The sequence below is a fragment of the Dermacentor albipictus genome, chromosome 7 (assembly GCF_038994185.2).
Source record: "Dermacentor albipictus isolate Rhodes 1998 colony chromosome 7, USDA_Dalb.pri_finalv2, whole genome shotgun sequence".
Lineage (NCBI taxonomy): Eukaryota > Metazoa > Arthropoda > Arachnida > Ixodida > Ixodidae > Dermacentor > Dermacentor albipictus.
Window position 1 is genome coordinate 123,036,878 of NC_091827.1, and position 20,095 is coordinate 123,056,972.

The 20,095-nt window shown below is 48.1% G+C and overlaps 1 protein-coding gene across 14 annotated transcripts in view; it reads left to right on the forward strand.

Annotated features, from left to right (window-relative positions):
* The window catches only part of LOC139048142 (uncharacterized), a 401,037-nt gene that overhangs the window by 241,964 nt on the left and 138,978 nt on the right, over nt 1-20,095 (forward strand). For 13 of the 14 annotated variants that reach the window (XR_011507573.1, XR_011507572.1, XR_011507571.1 and 10 more), the window contains one exon: nt 1,075-1,244. Coding sequence is in view for 9 of the 14 variants with exons in the window: in XM_070522653.1 (XP_070378754.1) it covers nt 1,075-1,244 (170 nt within the window). In the remaining 5 variants the exon portion in view is untranslated. The remainder of the gene's footprint in view (nt 1-1,074; nt 1,245-20,095) is intronic. The other variant, XM_070522655.1, reaches the window with a different exon arrangement.

Sequence of the window (20,095 nt, forward strand, 5' to 3'; positions counted from 1 at the left end):
GCCAGTAGTGACGTCGTTGTTCTCCCTCGCAGCCTAGCGCACGCGCAGCAGTTTCTCCCTCGCACCGAAATGTGTAGGCGACGCATCAAACCTCCTCCTGAAGAGTAGGCAGCCTTTGATTAGCAATGCCGCGAGCAGAACTGGGAAAAATCTCGTCTACGCCGTGCCCGTGCCGCAGCCCGAAGACAAGAACAGGCCCGTGCAGCCGAGTCTAAGCAGCAACTGCGTACCGAGGATCCGGCAGCCTACCAAGCCGTCATTTAGTGAACCGAAAGCAACACTTCCCTGCTTTCTTTTTCTTTCACCACTAGGACTACGACGCCAATTACGTCACTGGGATAAAACAAGTCGGTATTTTTGCGCGCCTGTGTCAGGCTGTTTATTGTTTTCTTTTACATTCCAGGAATGCTAATAAAAAATCCTGGGTACACTCATCATTTCTTGGAACGCACATTTATTATATGTTGCAGTCAAAGAAACTAGTAGATATATATCAACTACGTAAATAAGAAAGGTCATTGAACAGTGATTCACATCGAAGAAAGACAAGCCCTTCAGGGGCGCATTAGTGTAATGTGTGCATTGTTGAAACAGCAATACCTTCAGAATGCGCGCACATTTTTAGATTGCACTACCTCCGTTCTCAGCCTATCGGGGCCATCTTGGTTCAATTTCGTCGTTTTCCCGCCAAATACGTAATATTTACTGCTCTGTACTAGCCCTAGAGTAACTTGTCTTTTTCTTTCCAGTTGTGACCTTCACGTTCTGTGTATTGTCCTACATGCACTACAATACATCAAATAGTCAACATTACGAGGCTAACTTAGCCAATAACTTTTATTCCACGAATGTCAAATAGATCTGACGTCGCCAAGGAGGACTTTGCTTTCGAAACACGATGCTCAGAAGCTCCAGTGGTCAGATAAATATATGTTAGGATCGAAGCCAGCCTCTCGTTGTTTTCCTGTTCTCATCCTTTATAGCCCCACTCTGCCTTGAATAGGATGACGCTCGCCATTTTATGTTACAAATGTGTGATCCACCAAACTCGTCTCCCCAAATCCCCATGAGCAGACTGCGGCCTCTGGGTTCGATCGCCAGGTGGCCGTGCAGCAGCACCAGAGCGCGAACGGCAGCGTACGGCACGCCGTTCGACCCTGCAAGCCGGCCAGCCACTCGGACGGAGTGTCCCCGTTTGCGCAGCGAACCCGACTCAACGCAACCACCAGCAAGCATCAGCAGTGGTGAGTCGCTTCAGCATTCATTCATTCACTTCTCCTTGAGATACAGTTTACTGCTTCGTCAGCATTGGAACAGCTGCGCGAAATTAGGGCTAGAGCAGTGCGCTGGGACATCCTGCTCTAAAAGTGCGTTTTGGTGAAACACTACGCCGAGCATGTGCCAAAGCAGCATAAGAAAGCCTGGTTCAGTTCATGCTGCCTTGCTGGCAAAACTGGATTCAGAACCTGAAGCACGCTATCATAATCATCATGTCGATTAACAAAGTGGCCATAGCCAAGGATGTCACAGACGCTATTGGTCCTACATTTGCTGTTTTCGCCCTTTTGTGCGATTTCTCCCCAGCGGAGGTTCCAGTGTAACACCGTAGCTCCGTCCTGTCTGGGCTGCAGTCTCTATTGCTCGTACTTGTGGGCCGCGAAGTTCGCCATGGAGGCTCTCGGGTTAAAAAGAAGCCTCGGATAATGTTCCATGCGACATTGCTCGGCATCTAATTGCTGACAGCCCACCTTTGGTGGGAATTCTTTAAATGCGTGTACACAACCGCGGGCACTTCATTTGATATTGTTGGGGACCGTTGCAACCGTGCACAATCGAACAACAAATCCTGTGGTGGCAATAAACGCTTCTCTTGCACTCGAGTATCACCAGTGGTCGCGCTTATGGGAAATCTTTGTGCGTCGCAGAGACGGGCGTAGCGTTTTGCTTTCGTCCTACTGCCCATGAGCACGTGCCAGCTGTAGTACTTCACACCAATCTGGCAAGTTGGCGCATGTTACACCTATAAAACAGTTGCAGTTTCGCCTGAAGGGTTAAGCATTGATTGTCATAACAAATTATTAGACAGCTATGTGTAGCAACGTTAGTTGTTTAATCGACCGAATGAATTGCTGTAAACATTAGCTTACTAAGTTAGCACTCATGCTGTCACGGGCGCCCAGACAAACATGAACGCATGCCACTCGATGACCGCGGACACTCGTTTTCAGGACGCTTACATGATGAAGAGCGGCAGCCCTGGCGAGCCAATTGCCCTTCTTGTGGCCTCCAGCTTCAACGCCAACCACGCGCTCGAGAACACAACGCACATTTAGTTGTCAGCTATGCCGGGTCACCTAGCCTTCTAACCCACGATCCAAGACCGGGCGCGCGCCGCCAAAGCAGAAGAGGATATGCGTGCTAACCTGCCCCATTCGCCCCTCCTAGCCCGCGCACATACCCCCTTGCGCGCACGAGGAGATGCCATCGCATCAAGCCACCATCTCCCTCGGCTATCCCTCGCCAGCTTTCCCTCGAACCTAGACCATAGTACGTGCGTCCGTGATCTTGTGGGGCCCTGGACGGAGTGGAGCGTAGAGAAGGGACGTCAAGCCTAAAGGAAAAATTGGAGGACGCTTAAGCTTCGCCTTCAAGAGTGGAACGCGACAGCGTTCCCATTGACCCACCAAGGGGTGTAAGACAAAGCGCTACGGCGCAGGGATCACTTACGAGGCGCCCCGCATCGGACTTTGCGCCCACCTATCACACGGAGAGCGTCGAGCAACGCAGCGTTCGGCGCGGCAACGAAACGTGCGCCTGAGCAAACGGAACGAACCAAAGAACTCGGTGTCTCGGAGGGGGAAACGATCTACGCCAGCCAAACGTCGTGATCGGCACGGGCAGAGAGATAGACAGATAGTAATCTAAAGAAAGGAACGGCGCTTGATTCTGCAACCCGCGTGGGAGCACGGCGAAGCGTCGTCAGGGGAGAGGGAGTCGGGGCCGCAACGCGCCTGGCACCGGTCCGCGCACAGCAAGGCCCAATGCGCGCATGGCGCGCCACCCGTCGGGGCAGCGCCGTACATTGAGAGGAGGAGGTCTTCTGTGTTTGCCGCAAGATGGCTCTGCGTGTGCGGTAAGCGCAGAAGAAATGTAGCGGAAACGTACTTCGCTACCCGTGTAAATGCGACTTCTGTAAGTTACATGCTCATAATTACCGATATACACCGCAGTATAACCTTCTACGGCACGTTTTTAAGGCAACACCGCGTTCACTAGAAGCGCGTTTGTACCGCTTTCAAGCATCGAACTCGTGGCTGAGTGGTAGCGTCTCCGTCTCACACTCCGGAGACCCTGGTTCGATTCCCACCCAGCCCATCTTGGAAGTTGCTTTTTATTTATGAAGTGCTTGCTGTGATTTATCGCTCATGGTCAACGCCGCGGACGCCGACACCCGACACCGACGCCGACGACACCGGCTTTTCTGCGACACGGGCTCCTTAACGCTATCGCGTTAAAACTATATTTATTATCTCTGCGCCAGCAAGTGTCCGGAGTTCAGGCGTACACCAACGCGAGTGCATGCAGCGTGAGCCTGCGCGTCTCTGCTGCTGCGGTAATACCGCGGCCTTGACCGAGGTGTAGCCACTACAGTGGACTGTGCTCCCAGAGGAGGAGGGGAGGTGTTACCGACGAGTGGTGGAGTACACGAGACGCGTCGTGGTGCCACAAGTGGATGTGCTGTGGCATGAGTTGAAGTTGAAGTTTATTTACATCGCCAAAAAATCAACGATGCGGGTAAGCCCGGGCAAAAAGTGAGCACAATCACTTGAGGGACGCCCGAGCCCCCCTGTACAAGGCTACTTGTATTGTACAGGATAGTCGATGGAATCGGTCGTAGCTTGGGCAATATGGTTGTACCGACTGGTCGTCAATGTCAGCTCTCTTGAAGAGTTCAAGCACTATAGTGTCTGGTCGTCCATCGACGGAAATAACAAATGTGTTGCTGCGGCGTTCGGACACGGGGTAAGGACCCAGGAAGCGCAGTTCAAGGGGCTTACGATCGGTAGGCTGTCCCACAAATACATGTGCTTCTGCCCGAAGATCCGGAGAAACGTAGGACAATGGAGGTGCAGATGCGCTGGTAAGAACTGGGCAGACCGAATAGAACATGATGTGCAAATGCGTAACATGATCCGTGGTTGAGGGCAGTGCAGCTGTAGCTTCGAAGTTGCATAGAAGACGAAAGGTAGTGTAAGAAAAAAGCTCGACACTTGAATAGCCTATGTCAGCATTCAACACCGTGTGTATGCCAAGAAATGGAAGGGGAACGTGCTGAACCCACTCTGAAGGCGAGTCTTGAGCTGTGTGCACAGTCTTCAGGTGACAGTGAACTCAACGAGGCTGTAGGATTGTGGGTGTTAGGCTGTCGTACGTAGTCTTGCGGTGCTAAGGCGCAGCAGGTCACTGAATAGGCTGGCCTCAAATTGTCGGCCTCCGTCTGTTATTATGGAAAATGGGCAACCGCAGCACAAAACCTTAGTGGACTAGCTGTTTTTTTGCGCCAACCTGGCAAAGGGAACTACCGGGCGTCACGGAGAAAACTTTCAACCTCGGAAATCCAGCAGCGCCGCGTTCTTCGGGATCGGTCTAACAACCGGTCATCGTATGTACCTGCCGATGCACGTAACGAGGTAGTCGTCACCTTGGCAGGGAGGAAGTGGACCGACAATATATATATATATATATATATATATATATATATATATATATATATATATATATGAACCTTGTCGAACCGGGCTTCAGGTGGAAAGAACGTCTTTGACGGAGCGACAGGCTGATGGTAGACCCGATCGTTGGCATAATAGACAGGAACGCACCTATTCCCTGACGTGGAGGCCAGAGAAAGCGGCTAGAACGGAGTTTCAGCGCTGTACTAATACTGGGATGAGAAAGGCTGTGAACAGCTTCGAACAGGCGATGACACACATGCACAGACATGAGTGGTTGCACAGACACATAGAGGTGTCGCAGACGATGGTGTCACAGACGACCAGGAAATACGACGTCCTTAAGTTGCAGTGACGTGAAGGACCGATGGAGGTCGATTTCCGCCTCGTCACGTCGCTGGCGAGCTAGAAGTTCTGCGTCCATTGAAGTGGTGAGGGGTGACGTTGTTAACAGCGTCCATGTGGCTCACCACATCGGCAGAAATGTTTTCTGTACGCATGGCATGTCGGAAATCGATGGTAAATTCTGAAGTAAAAGAAAGCGGACGTATTTCTCTTGGAGCGTAGGTCAATGTCGATCCCTTGGCCGCATAGACGAGGTCTTTGTGGTCAGTGACGATGACAAAGTGTCGACCCTCGACAAAATGGCCACGCTGGGCGCATTTCGATGGTAGCGATACGCAGTAGTGCCTATGTCCCGTGCATTGGAGGTACATTAAAGACCACTTGGTGGTCAAAATTAATCCTGAGTTTCCCACTGCGGCGTTCCTCATAATCAAATCGTGGTTTTGGCACGTAAAACCGAAGAATTTAATTCGAAGTAGTGCCGAAAATGCTTCACGGCGAGAAAGGCAGCCAGGGGCTCCAGCTCTAAGACGCTGTACCGTGTTTGCGTTGGCTTTAGCTTCCTTACGAAAAAAAACAAGCGGCTGTCATGATCCACTTATGTATTGCTGTAGAACAGCACCCACAGCTGTGCTGGACGCGTCGGTCGTGATGAAGGTTGTCGCGTCACGCTTGGGATGTACAAGTAGAGTAGCATTCGGTGCATACTTCGGTAACCTTTTCAGTCAATTGCACGGTGGATTCTTTGTTTTTTCTTCGTAGCATGGCGTAGAGAGGAGCGGCTAGTCGAATTTATTTCGTGTTGAAGCAACGATAAAAGGTTATGAAGCCGAGAAACTCCCATGACTTTGTCACATATGGGGGAAGAGGGAAAGCCTGGATAGCGCGAAACTTATCTGTTAACAGTTCATTACCGGAGGGCTCCACCAGATGTCCGAGAAACTGAAGTTGCTGCTCTCTAGGTTGACTCTCCAACACGTTCCTTGCTTGCAGCTTGCAAAGTGCGAGAACTGCATTCTGATGCTCCATGTGCTCGTAAGGGGAGGAACTCGCAAACAGTGGGTCGTGCACATAAGCAAATACGAAAGTGAGCCCTGTTGTGACCGCGTCCAAAAACCTTTGGAAAAACTGGCCGGTGATGCGAAGGTCAAAAGACATGCTAACAAGTTCCATGAGACAAGAGGTCATCTTTGTTACATCGCCTCCCGCGAGTGGTAGCTGATGGTACGCACGTAGCAGGTCAATCTTCGAGAAGATTTTCGCGCCGTCAAAGGCAACCGCGAAGTCCCGGTTGTTTGGAAGAGGATATCTCTGGGAAACTGTTATTTTGTTTTATACATGGTAGTCATCGCAAGTTGCCAGTCCCCAGTTTTCTAGAAACTATCGGTAGTGGAGACGCCCAGTCGCTAGAAGAAGGTCGTATGATGCCGATCTTAAGCATGTGTTGAAACTATGCTCGCGCGACTTTTCGTTTTTCAGGGGAAAGTGACGTGGACGGAAATGTATGGGGGGACCGTTTATTTAGATGTGGTGGCGTACATCGTGTGGCACTGGTTGCGTCAACTGACGTGGTCGAGTGACGCTCGCAAATTCTCGAAGCAATGCAGCGATGCAGCGAGAGGACCGTCGGGGACAGCGGCAGTCGTGCAAAGAGAGGTACAGGGTTAGAGCCTGCGACTGACGTATGAGTCACACTGACGCGAAGCTGTCGACGATTGACATCGACGAGGAGTCCCTGACTTATTAGAAAGTCAGCTCCGACAATTGCATGATAGAGGTCGGCAACAAGAAATATTAGACGGAAAATTCCGCGGAAGCCCAAGTTCAGGAGGAGTGATCGCTGTGTGTAGGCAGGAATTGAAGGGCCGTTTACAGCCTGAAGGTAGGAAGTTGGTGGCTGTTTGCAAGCCATGTGCCGTGCTGGGACGATACCGACTTGAGCGGCCGTGTCGACCAGGAACTGCTCACCTGTGGCACGGTCGCGGACGTAGAATAGGCAACTTGCATCTTGGGCCGGACCACTCGTCGCCTCTAGTGGACCGCCGGCCGGTCTCCCTGCCACAAGCAGGGTCGCAGACGGTGGCGCGCTCCCGCTCCGGAACAGCTATGGTATCAGCACACTCCCGGTAAACGTAAGAGCACAGGATGCCGGTGAGCGGCGATAAATGCTGGTGCGCCGTCGACGAGGAGGCGAAGAGCGCCGATATTCACACGATGCGCTCAAGGCGGTCGCGGAGCCTGTCGAGCGACGACGGAGTAGCGGAGTTCGACGATAACTGGCTGTTCACAGGAATCAGGTCTTGAACGGAGGTAAGAGCCGCGAATGATGATGCAGTAACTTCCATCACGATGTCGGCCGAAGGAGCAAGGTCGGGCAGGCTAACGTTACCGGCAGCGGCAAGGTCCATCTGTACGTTCTTGGGCTGGCTCTGCAGGAACGACTCGCGTAGCAGCGTACCGCCCATGTTAGCTGCCCTTGGGCCCTGGAACCGGCGCAGGCGCCGAAAAATTTGTGAGGTCCGATGATCTACGATCTCTTCTATGGAGAGCAACTGTGGCAGACGACTGCGTGACGACGGCACCGTGCGATGTAGCAGCGTGGCTTAGAGATCGTCAAATGCGCAGCGGAAAGCGGTGCAGACAAGATGTCGCTATCCTCGGCAGCTGCGGACAGCGCGGAGACGACCACATCGTACTTGCGCAGCTGGAGGCCAATTCCGGCGACTGAAAAGTGGGATTCCGCCTGGAGGAACCAGGCTGCCGCGCTCTAATACCAAAGCGCCGGCATTCGTGCGCTGACAGAGGCAACTTCCGTGTGGTCAATATTGCGTTGGCCTCGGCTGATCGTCGCGGCTGCATTGTAGACATGGCCCCACAGTCTTATGGATTTTGGACATTACACGGAGCGTCAACGTAACGCCGACGGCAACGACCATGGTAGAAATTGGCCTAAAGTTACCATATAATTGATGTAGCAATAACAAGCTATTATTTGTCTTGCTGTGATGTCCTCTCGCCGCTCTGCAATACCCATCTGTCTAATGTTTCCATGCTCACTGCTGTTAGGCCAGGTGAGCAGGGAAACTACCCTCCATCTATTTAGTCCAGATACCCTTCGACACAGGAATTTTGGGCGTTGATTGAAATCTACCGGTATGGCAACCAAAGTTAGGCAAAACAAATAGGATAGGGCAATGTGCAGATCCAATGCTGAACAGTGCGCACGCTGCACCGCCGCTGGGGCAACAGCTGGGCAGATGACATTTATGGTCCGCCTTGTTCATTGCCGGTGTCAGGATTGAGGGCTCAATCCCATCGCTCATGATCCGTTGTCAAGATTGGAGTCGGGCATGAATTAGAAGGTCGTTCTTAACAGCAATGTTGCCGCCATAGTTGTAACTGGGTGGCAAACTTGCACTGCAGCTGGCCGTTCTTAACTCCGGGTTCTCACAAGGGAGTTTGATTTCACTTTTCAATGCCGCGTAGAGCGAGAGAAGTTCTCTTCATAGGTTGTCACACATTGTTAAAGCTGAACAAAAACAATTACCTTTGCTCTGTGTTCGTTGAGCGGTAATGCAATGAAGTTGCATTTAATAATTGTGTCCGCGAGTAAAAATCACATTTTTCAAGTCTGCTCAGCCAAATTGCGCAAGTGCGCTGACGAAGCATGTGACATAGCTGCAATTTATGGCTTAATGTCTGAACGAGGGGGCCTATAACCTAAAACTATTCCAATATGTTTTTATTCCAATCTCCTGAAGTCAAATTAGCGTAAACGCCGACGCAAGCATCGGGTGGTCACCCGCAGGGTTGTCTGAACAGACCAATCAAACGCTCTCCTCGTTCATAGGAGGTCACTTTTGTTTGCTTGAAAAACAAATAACATTGCCTACACTGAGCGGCTTGCCTTATCTAATTGGTTGACAAGAGGTGAGGAGCACGCTCAAGTGGAGAGGGATTCCACGGGGCCGAGCCACTGCACTGAAAATCGATAACCGCGTGAAGAGGGTGGCGCCGACGTCTTTGACTGGTGCGCTTTCCCTTACTTAGCTTGCGGTGGCTGGTCTAAAATCGTGGTGGCATGCAACGGAAGGTTAAGAATGCCGCTAAAACGGATCTTCAGCAAAGAAGAGTTGGCAGAACAAGGGCGTAAACGTGCCCAAAGTGCTCGAAAACGTTACACGGCGTCGCAAAAAGATATATTATACGCAAATAAACCCATGCTCTCCGGCATGTGCGAGTAGCCACTGCCTGAGCGATCGGCGGCAGTCATGTTTTATTCCTTTCGGAATAGGGCAGCCTGCGACTATTAAGAAGAAAATTCAGTTTTGTTCGGCATAAAAATACATCTTTAACGCGTACACGTCACTTTGAAGCGGTGAGTTTTTGCGGTTTTGTGACGTCGCATGACAGGTAGGTGAAGTGGATGCAGCCCGAAAACTTTTGGCCAATAGCCCAGGGCTAATGGCGAAAAGGCGCCGAATCAGAAATAACTATTTTACTTTGTTCGGTCAAATCATGAATAATGAGTGTGTACACGTCCTATCAGATGGGAAGCTATCGCGGTTTTCATGACGTCGCATGACAGACATATGTAGTGGTGGTCGTGGTCAACAATTTTGTGACCAGTCGCGGATGGCTGATTGCAGAATTGGAATAGAAAAGTTTGGAACAGGTTTACGTTATAGCGCTCCAGATTTCGCATAGCGCGTGCCCAAAGAGAAAACGGAAGGCAAATGCTCCATTGGCTTTTCATGTACTAGAGTTAAATAGAATCACTTTCAACAAATTTTCAGCGCCAACCAGGAACTTGCATCGCTTGTGACCAATGCACTCAAATGAAAACGCGATACATATTATTTTATATATTTATTTTCTTGTACCCTGAAGACCGAAGTATCACCGAGGGGAGTGACTAAGAAACATATACATAAGTAAATACTGAACTTCAAAGTGCACTGCAGTCTGCAGACAAGGACTCACAACTATGAGCCGTCCTGCAGGCCCGGGGTGCGCTCTAAAAGCACAAGCCTCATGACCCACTACAAACGGGCCCAACTGGGCTAGTGCAGAGTAGGGTATAACCCCGGGTCGACGCTTGGCCAGCGTCACGACTCGTTAAATCGTCGTTTGCCGGCACTTTATTAAAGTTATCCCTATCCTATCCTAATGAAGCAGCAAAGAGGTGGTTAGTTATTACAGCAGAATTGATCAGGTAATTGTATCCCTGAGTGATGATGTCTGATAAGACGGAACGAAACTTTCAGTTGTCCTTGATTCCGACAACTGCGGCGGTAAGGTGGTTTCATTCCTGAGAGGTCCTAGGAATAAATTATTCCTGACAAGTTCTGGTGTGGCATTGAAATATTCCAACCTTATGGCTACGATGAGTGCGAGAGGAAATGTAGGTAGGAGATGATATAAGATTATTGCGCGGGTAGGAAAAGTGGAAATATCGCTTATGAAATAAAGCAAGCCGAAAGCACTTACGTTGGGAAAGAGTTTTTCATGGTGGTTACGCTTAATCTGCGGCTATAATTGCTAGAAATGATACGCCTGACATTGTTTTCGATTAGTTCAAGTGATTTATTAAGGGTTTCAAAGTGCGGGTCTCAGATGGGCTGAGTAGTATTCCATTTTACTACTAACAAGCGTTTTGTATAAAATTATATATTATATAAAATATAAAAGAAAAATTTCGGCGAAGGTAACCTAGCATGGGGTTGCTATTGTTAATTACCTTATCAATGTGTAACGACCAGGAAAGTGACGAGGTTATGTGGACGGCTAGGTATCTATAGGAGGTTACGACTTTAGGGAAGTATCATTAGGGTAATAATAGTTGGAGCTACTTGGTAGTTTCCGTAGATCGCGGCACATGAAGCAAATATCGGGAGTACCCGGACGTTAAATTTGTTTCCAGTACAATATTTTCTCATAAGAAAGACAGCTGTATAGGCACAATATACTTTTTGTTTGTTTTTCGTAGAAATAAAAAGATGTAGCGACTCACCAGCGAGCAAAGTGGCCGCTTCTGAAACGCCATTGCGTAGTAAATTAAATGAGTCTCTGGGCGAGTTGCTGAATACGGAGGAGAGAGCATCAGCGGGAATTTGATGCTTTCTATCGTTGTAGTGCTATTATGCATTCCTTACCCCATAGCATACATTCGCCTCTCTTATCATACAATTGTGGCAGCAGGAGAGCGACAAGCACCTTCGTTTCAACCAGCCACGATCTCATGGGCTGTTTGCTGGCCGTCCGGAAACGCGGCATTCTATAAAGGAAGTCTTAGAAGACGAAGGCAATATGTTGGCGATGGAGTTTAGCCCTCCACGATAGGGCGTCCGCTCGCTGATATTCGCACCAACTGCGTTATTTGTTTCAGATGTATTGCATATAGTGAAAATGCATCAGCGTCATAACAGAAGCTTTCCTTTCGTGCTACCACAACGCCAACGGCAACCTGTTATGTCGGCGCACAGACAGTGCACCCCGGGCCATTGTGCCCGACAAGGGCACATGCAAACAGCACGGACGAGGCATTTTATGCGCTAGTAAAGAAACCTCTAGTATTTTACGTAGTAAAGGAACCTCTAAGCGTCTTCGCTGTAACTTACCCTTTAAAACCCCACACCTATCTTCGTTACATTGACGACATATTTATAATATGGGAACACGGCACAAACACCCTAACCAATTTATTTAGCCATTTCAATCGCTTTCACCCGAGTATTAAATTTACTGCTCACCACTCTCCTAGTCAGATCAATTTCCTGGACACGACGGTCTACATACAAAACGGAAAACTGAGAACGACACTTTACCGGAAGCCTACAGATAGCCAGCAATATTTAGACTACAACAGTCATCATCCGTGACATTGCAAGCAAGGAATTTTTGTCGGACAAGCGAAACATATAAGAAGAATCTGCAGCGAAGACCACGATTATATCCACCACCTAAATGATCTTAAATCAACGCTAGCCGAAAGCAACTATCCCCAAGTTGCTTCGATAGAGCTTATGATGCCGCGTCAAGATTGGAGAGACAGTCGGAATTGGTGAAGAGACAGCCCACAGTAGAATCTGACAGACCGCCGGCCTTTGTAACAAAATATTGTAATGCACCCTCACACATAAACAACAGCCTAAGAAAATACCACCCAACATTATCAAGTAACGAGCGTCTGCGAAAAGCGTTCCCGGATGTACCCAGGGTTACCTATTACCGAAACAAGAACTTTAAAGACATCTTATTGCACGCAAAAGTCAGCCAACAGCATTCCCCCGTAATTAACGCCTGTTGTCGCCTTAGGTGCAAAACCTGCAGACACCTTCAAAGTGACATTAAAACTAAGATCACCGCAAATAATCATACACATGAAGTCAAATCTATCTTCACTTGTACAAGTTCGGATGTGATTTATATGCTTGACTGTTCCTTCTGTAAGAAACAATATATCGGTGAAACAGGACAATCAATGAACGTCAGATTAAACGGACATCGCGCGGACACAGCTAAAGAGCTTCTTAAAGCCGTCGCCGAGCATTTCAACCAACCAGGTCATAACTATGATGAACTTAAGCTCTACATCTTACAGTCAAATTTCCGTTCTGAACGAGAAAGAAAATACACAGAATTATACCTTATCCATAAGTTCAAGACATTACAACCAATAGGCATAAACGTTTCAAAGGGAGCTTTAGAATCTATTCGCTAGGCTAAACTTCAAGCTATAAGCTACAACACTTAGTTTGATTTCTTGGCGTATCCCCCCCCCGCCTTTTCTTGATTTCATTTCCTTTCTTTTTTTTTTGTCAGACGGCGTGTCAGACCAACACCCTCTGAATATTCTTCAAGGCCTCTCCACCGGTCGCATGACGTCACGCCAAGTGACCGTGCCGGCGCTGCGCTTCGCTATCTCAGAGTTGCGCCCGTTTGCAGGGTACTGCCGCGCTTAGCTGCCAAGAAGTTCCAAACTGTCTGATACAGTGATTTGTTCATTTTTCTTTCGTGGTTAGCGCAAAAAAAATAAAGCGGAGTAGTTTGTGCATGCCTAATACTGGTTTTTATCTGCTTTATTTATAATTGGTTTCATTATTACAGGACACCTTATATACTGAAAAATATTCCCGCTTTGAGCTCCTAATCAAGCTTTTTCCCTTATTAATTTAAACATTCTCACATACTCTGCGACGATACTATATTGAGCATTCTGGAAGCTTATAAAATGTCTTCTGCTTCGCTGTTAATATTTTACATTCAAATATAATGGCCTGCACTCACAGGAACGTTGAGCTGTCAGAGTTCAACCATGTGTGTTAATGGGGGCAAAATACTATTACGGCACGCCATATAAGTTGTCTTCGCGTGCACAAGGGAAGCATTGTGCAGCTAGTCCAACCACTGTAATAAGAAACCATGAGACGCCAGCAGTGAAGTGTTCGCAAAAGTATTTTTATTGCGTTAGAAAGAACTTGCATCCACTTTTATTGCATTCACTTTTTCTTCAGCGTTGCTGCTTTGCGGGCTGCCGCCTTCTGCTGCGCATTGTCTTATATAGTGTCATTTCTTACTTTGCAAAAGTTGCTTAAAACTACATTTGTTGCAACACGAACTACCAAACGCAAGAGAGTTTGTGCACTATGACCATTCTCCCATGTCTCAATGTCTGGTTCTTCCAGGAGAGAAATCGTCTGCGAACTCACAACACCACGCTGATTACCACAGGAGAGAAACTCTTTCGCGTTGGCTCCGAAAGACAATTTCTCTGCAACTAATTTAGTCATCAGTACCATATGCACTGTGCATGGCTGCGGAAATTTCAGCCCTCCTCTCGACAGGTTAACTATCATGGCTGTGTTTTCCGCTTCAATCTCACGGTTTTGAATAACCAGTGTACTGAAGCAAATGGAGCATGAAAGCTTCTTTAAAGCAGCATGAGCAGCGTATCCTGCAATTTAAACAATGGCATCCATATCGGAGTGGGCACGTGCAATATCGTCGTCACTGACAGCCACGGAAAAGTTGCATCCTACAAGTTCTTCACTGATGCCTTCACACTCTGTTTCATCGCGTGGAAATGTCAAAAGTTTTTGAAGACGAAGCTTTTTCTCACATTCGTAGAGTTGACGCACCGAAATATGGTACTGTGCTCCTGCTAGTTGGCGGTAACGGCCAAACCGGTCTTGTAGCGCGTCCGTCTGAAACTTTCCCAACAAGACGTACTTAAAGTGAAGTTCCTCCAAGCAGTACCGCGAGAGTTCAACCAGGCAATAGCACGTCAGTCGCAAAGCACTGTGCGTCTCTTTCGTCAGCGAGCCACTGCTGGCGCCAATTCGTATCCAAGCGTCCAGCCAGTCGACAACTGCACTCAGGAAAGTTAACTGTGTGTCGCCAACAGACGTTACAGGATATTGCATGCTGTCCCTAAGCCTGTGGCCTTTGCAAGGGTCTTTAACGTTGACTATTCGCCACCATGTGAGGATAATGTCAATGAAAAGAGCGGTCGACTCAGCTTGAGCAATCTTCAATGCGGAACCATGTGTTCTAAGTGCATTTGACACGAACTCATTCATGAGATCCAGGACGAGTTTCACATTTTGGCGCTCCAAAGAGGCGGGATTCACGGCTTTTGCGTTCAGTCTATAGCCAGCCTTCACAAGTGATGATTTCTCTGCAGAATAAAGCTGCCGCACAGCTGCAAAAGAAGCAGCTTTCATACGAGGAGGTCCTTCAGGCATGGTTCCATCCAAGTCCATTTCAGGGAAATAGAGACATGTTCCGTGATTTTTTTGGTTGATCCAATTGTTCCGGACGCACTTCAGCAGATGCACAGGATCTACAACGTAGAAAAGAGGACGAGCGTTGTCTGCTGGATGGGGATAAACAATGCTCAGTTGAGGGCTTGCAGCAAATAAGGACATCATCTTGCGGTTCAGAGCATTGTTGTCTGTTACTACAGCGATAACTTTAAGGCCCATTTTCTCAACATTTAAGATTATGTTCTTGGCATGCTCGTGCAAAATTTCTGCGCTCATTTTGCTCACAGGCAGTATGTGAATGACATCCTTATTTGCAGAAAGGAGCGACTGTACCATGAACACATGAGCTGTTGTGGCGGGTTCTGTGGAATTAACCGATGATCCTACTATTGTGCCCCCTTTGTAGTCAAAGTATGGTTTTATGTGGATCTCATCAATCATCAGGGTGACAGTCTTTTCATGGTCTTGCATTGACTTCACTCGTTCTCGAATGTAGGAAAGGTAGTACGTTTGCTTTTGCTCTAGAAGAGGGTCAGCTTTGTAATTTGAGCAAACACGCCGGAATGTGGAAGGACGGGGCAAGATAATTCTTGATGCAGCTCTTGTGAAGTGATAAGCATGAGGAGAAATTGAATTCATAATACTTGCGAATACCAATAGTTCTGGACTATACACACGCTGCTTCGCAAGAAGAAGTGTTATCTGCTCACCCAGAAAGTTCAACAAAGCAGAGTGTTCTTTCGGCGTATCACTGTCCTCAATGACGTCTGCAAGAAGTGAACTGACTAAGTGCAATACTTTAGTTTCCTTCGACTCTTTCGTCACTCCAGGTATATCATGGAAGTGTTTCTCGATCTCCTCTAGCAACAAGGACAGACTGGAGGTGTCACATACTTGAATTGGCACAGTGCTACCCAAAGGAAGCGACTGAAGCTTCACTCCGTTCAGGAAAACGGAAAGTGATAGATCTGGGAGAACTAGCAAGGTGCATTTCACATTAGGTGAAGGATCGTTCTCAATGAGAAGAAACATAACGCGCTTTTCATCGACAGAAATAGCCCAAAACGTTGTGTTGCAAATCCCAGACACCTTAGCTTTCAGTTCCTCGTATGATGAAATTTTGTTTCTTTTGTGTTCTAGTTCATTAGATTCAAGGGATCTTCTCATAGCCTCCTGCAGCACAGCATTTTCCCTTCTTGCTTTTTTGGTGTCTGGCGATTCACTGCGTGCTGGCGTTGAGGAAAAATATTTTGGACAGTTTAGGAACAGAGATGGCACAACATCCTTCTTCAACTGCAGTCTATCACGCTTCACCTGTATTGTTCTTCCTGTCTGTTCATCTTGATGAGACAACGTCATGATGAAGTCATCTGTGTGGAAGTGCAGTTCACATACCTGTGTGAGAAAATGAAATGAGGGAAGGCCATTCGTCAGAACTGTCTATTGCATAAAACGCTCAGTAAAAAGCATCTTAAGAGCGTGGACATTTTCCACATTTTGCACGCAAACAGACAAAAATTGTAGCACGCAGAAGTGACGCAATTTATACTAAGGGCGATAATCTAGGTATACGAGCTAAAATGTGAGAATGAAGTTCGTTCGAGCGTCCGTAAAGATGTTATTATTCCTGTACAGATGTACGCACGGTCTAGCGCTCATCCGCGGAAATAAATGCCTGCTGTCGAATCCGTACTTTATTTAAAATGCTCTCACTGCCTACGAAGGGTACTTTCCATTCTTGGAGTCACAGTCCATACAATAGCAAAAGCTCATCATTAAAAAAATTACCTGAAGCAAAGCTCCAGTGCCTTACCCTCGAATGCGCTGTAGGTGTGAAATCCTTCCGTGGAATGGCTCGCAACCATGCTTTCTTCAGTGCTTCGTCTCTTGGAAAGCAGTAAACACGCACTTTTGGGCCATTGTCATAGTTTCCACGGCACCCGGGAACACAGCACCGGCCCATATTTCACAAAGTTACACTCGCCGCAACAAGGCAGGCATTCAGCGATGAACTACGGGTGAACTTTCCATTCCTACGATAGTACACGTATACAGGCCACAAAGGAACAGCCACACGGAAAAGATACTGCTGATGTTGCAGAGGTTGTCTAAGTAAACACAAGTAAACACAACAAAACACTTGTATTGCATTAGCACCGTTGCACGGCGAAGAGGTGGCAGCGACTGACTGACGCCGCTGACGCTGCTAGCGAGTCAACTGAACTAGACGCTGGATGAGACGCCGGCTGCGCTCAAGTTCACTTGCGCGCGCTCCACGTGCGTTCGTGGCGAACGCGGGAACAGGGATGGCGTCGGCAATGGCGTTTGTGCTGTCTCTTGCGGGAATGGCGATGCCGGTCGAGAAGCCGGACACATGGTGTGACGTAGCTCGTGTGGAAAGGAGGGTCAGGAGAGGCCTGAAGAATATTCAGAGGGTGTTGGTCAGACGCCCTTGATACGCCGGCTAACGCGCGTGCGTTGACAGACCGGGGGGGGGGGGGGTAGCGTGCCCTGGCTTCGACCTTGTAAACAGCGTTCCTTTACTCTCAATTCGACACGCCAACACATTTCCCCTCGTTTCCGCATCCTCCTGCCTCACACCCTCTCCCCTTTGGAAGAACCCCACCTATATATTCTGTGGCGAGGAAAGCATACGTCGCCTTGAAGAAGACAAGTCCACTTGTCGAAACGTTGGCTCCTGCATTCACCTTGTTCACGTTTTGCTCATCGTCTTGAATTTCCATCTCCCTCATTCCCCGTCTTTTCTCTGGATTTCTACCGACGGAAGATGAAGGAACAAGGTGAGCGCCCTCTGCTTTCCTTTTCACACGTAGCGCTAATTGGAGACAGTCACTGCATGTACATGCACGAACACTTCCCACCAGGCCAACACTCGCCGCACATTAGTTTTAAGAGCGGCGCTACAACACACACCATCCGAGACCTCATTCCTGCAGCACTACAGCACATCACACATTTCTTCATTCACTGCGGGACTAATGACCTTAACCACGACACCGGTGACAGCACAGTTGAGGCCATGAAAACGCTCATAAACGATTTGCAGACCAACAGACTAAACGCAGAAATCACCTTGACAACAGTACTTCCCAGGATCGCAAACAAACACAGGCCACTTATTCAACAATCAGCGACACTCCTAGCTCAAGCACTAGGGACACGTAAGCTCAATGATTTTCTTCTTGACATTGGAAACCAACACGAAAACGTCGATGTCATCCACCACGCTGAAATACACCAGGACCCCGACATTCTGCTCGCCCGGGACGGTCTTCACCCCAATTTTTTTTGGCTTCAAGGTAATGGCTAACAACATCAAGTACAGGCTCAGGAACATTTTTAAATCGACGCAACCTACAACACCAATAAATCCTGCGTCCCAGTTAGGTGCAACAAAGGAACACACGCCTGAAATTTTCAACACCAGCTCGCACGCACATTCCACCGAAGCTAGAACCCAAGAAGCATCTACACAGACGGTGGACGCGGAACCAACACCACCCTTACAACATCCGTGCATACGGCCCGCGAAGCCTTCCCGCGAAGCGTAACCACCCGCGAAGCCTTCAGGCAAACAGCAACATACACTAACAAGCAAACCTATACGCAGACAGACATCGGTGCAGGCCTCGACAAGAAAATTAAGCGTAAAAAGACACCACCTGAAGATTTTTCGCCCCGGAGGTCTGCCCGAACCAAACAGAAATGACTACCACGCACTAGGGATAGCACACGCAACAACAAATCTCGCCCTTTCCTCCAATCCCGCGAACTCGTCGCCAAACAAACAAATTACATATTTCACTTAAATACTTACACTAACTGCATTAAACAGAGGCAAATCCCAAATCTCCCGCGTTCCCCGTCTTTTCTCTGGATTTCTACCGACGGAAGATGAAGGAACATGGTGAGCGCCCTCTGCTTTCCTTTTCACACGTAGTGCTAATTGGAGACAGTCACTACATGTACATGCACGAACACTTGCTGCACTCAGAATTAAGGTTAGATGCGCCCTCGGTTGTTTACCCTCCAGGCTATTATTAAAGTGGAATGCTGTCCTAAAAAATGCATCGCTCTCCCTTATTGACATTCTCGAAGAACACTGCAAAGAACAACTTATGGTAATCTCTGATCAACTCGACAGCATAAAGTTAACTGAACCGGAAAGAAGAGAACCTAAACAATTCGTCCAAACTAAGGAGGAATAATTACTAGATAAATACCAGCGCAAGGATATTAGAGCTGCAGATCAACCCAAAGAAACCAATGTAACCCCTGCAGCACGTAGCTCCACCGACCGTCCTACAGGTGAGCATCCAGAGCACTGCAGCACTGTAGTAGACATATCCCATAGTCTAAGCCCCGAAGAAGTTGATCTCCTGAAACGTGGTCTAACGTTTTGTCCGACGAACAACGCAGTAAACGAATACGAACTCCACAATGACATAACAGAGTTTTCACGATGCATGCGCATCAAGGAGTTCTTTTTCGGTAGACCAGATGTAGGAAAAGAAGATAGACTCTCTTAGACCACCAAGCACGTGGACACCGGAAACCGAACAGTGCCCAGACCTCGATTTATACTTAAAACTGATATCACAGGAAATTCTAGAGTTAACGCGGCATTGCCGGGAACGCAAAAAATTGACCCACGCTCAACACCAAATCCTTAAAGAACTTGCGCAAAGGAATGATATTGTAATAAAACCAGCAGACAAAGGCGGCAGTATCGTATTCTGGCCTACAGAAAAGTATAAGAATGAGGCCTCCAAACAACTGAGCAACCACACCCATTACAGAAAACTCGACTCTAACCCGACTTCAGATTACAACAATATTGTGATAAGCACAATAGCGGAGCTCCTGTCCGGGGAACTAACCACGCAATCTGGATATCGCTTCATGATGCCCAAGAACAAAACAGCAGGCCGCTTTTATCTTTTTCCTAAAATACATAAAGTTCCGGTCGAAGAAATATTTACAGCAGAAATCTCAGGTCGGCCTATTGTGTCTAATAACAACACACCTACTGAGTCACTATCTAAATTCTTAAATCACCACCTGTCAAACATACTCACCACCCTCCCACCTTTCGTTCAAGACACGCCGCACTTCCTTTTAATTATCGACGGAATCAACGCCAACCAAATTCTTTCTGACCGCGCTATTCTAGTCACTTTGGATGTTTCTGCCCTCTACACGAACATTCCCATGAGTGAAGGAATTGAAGCC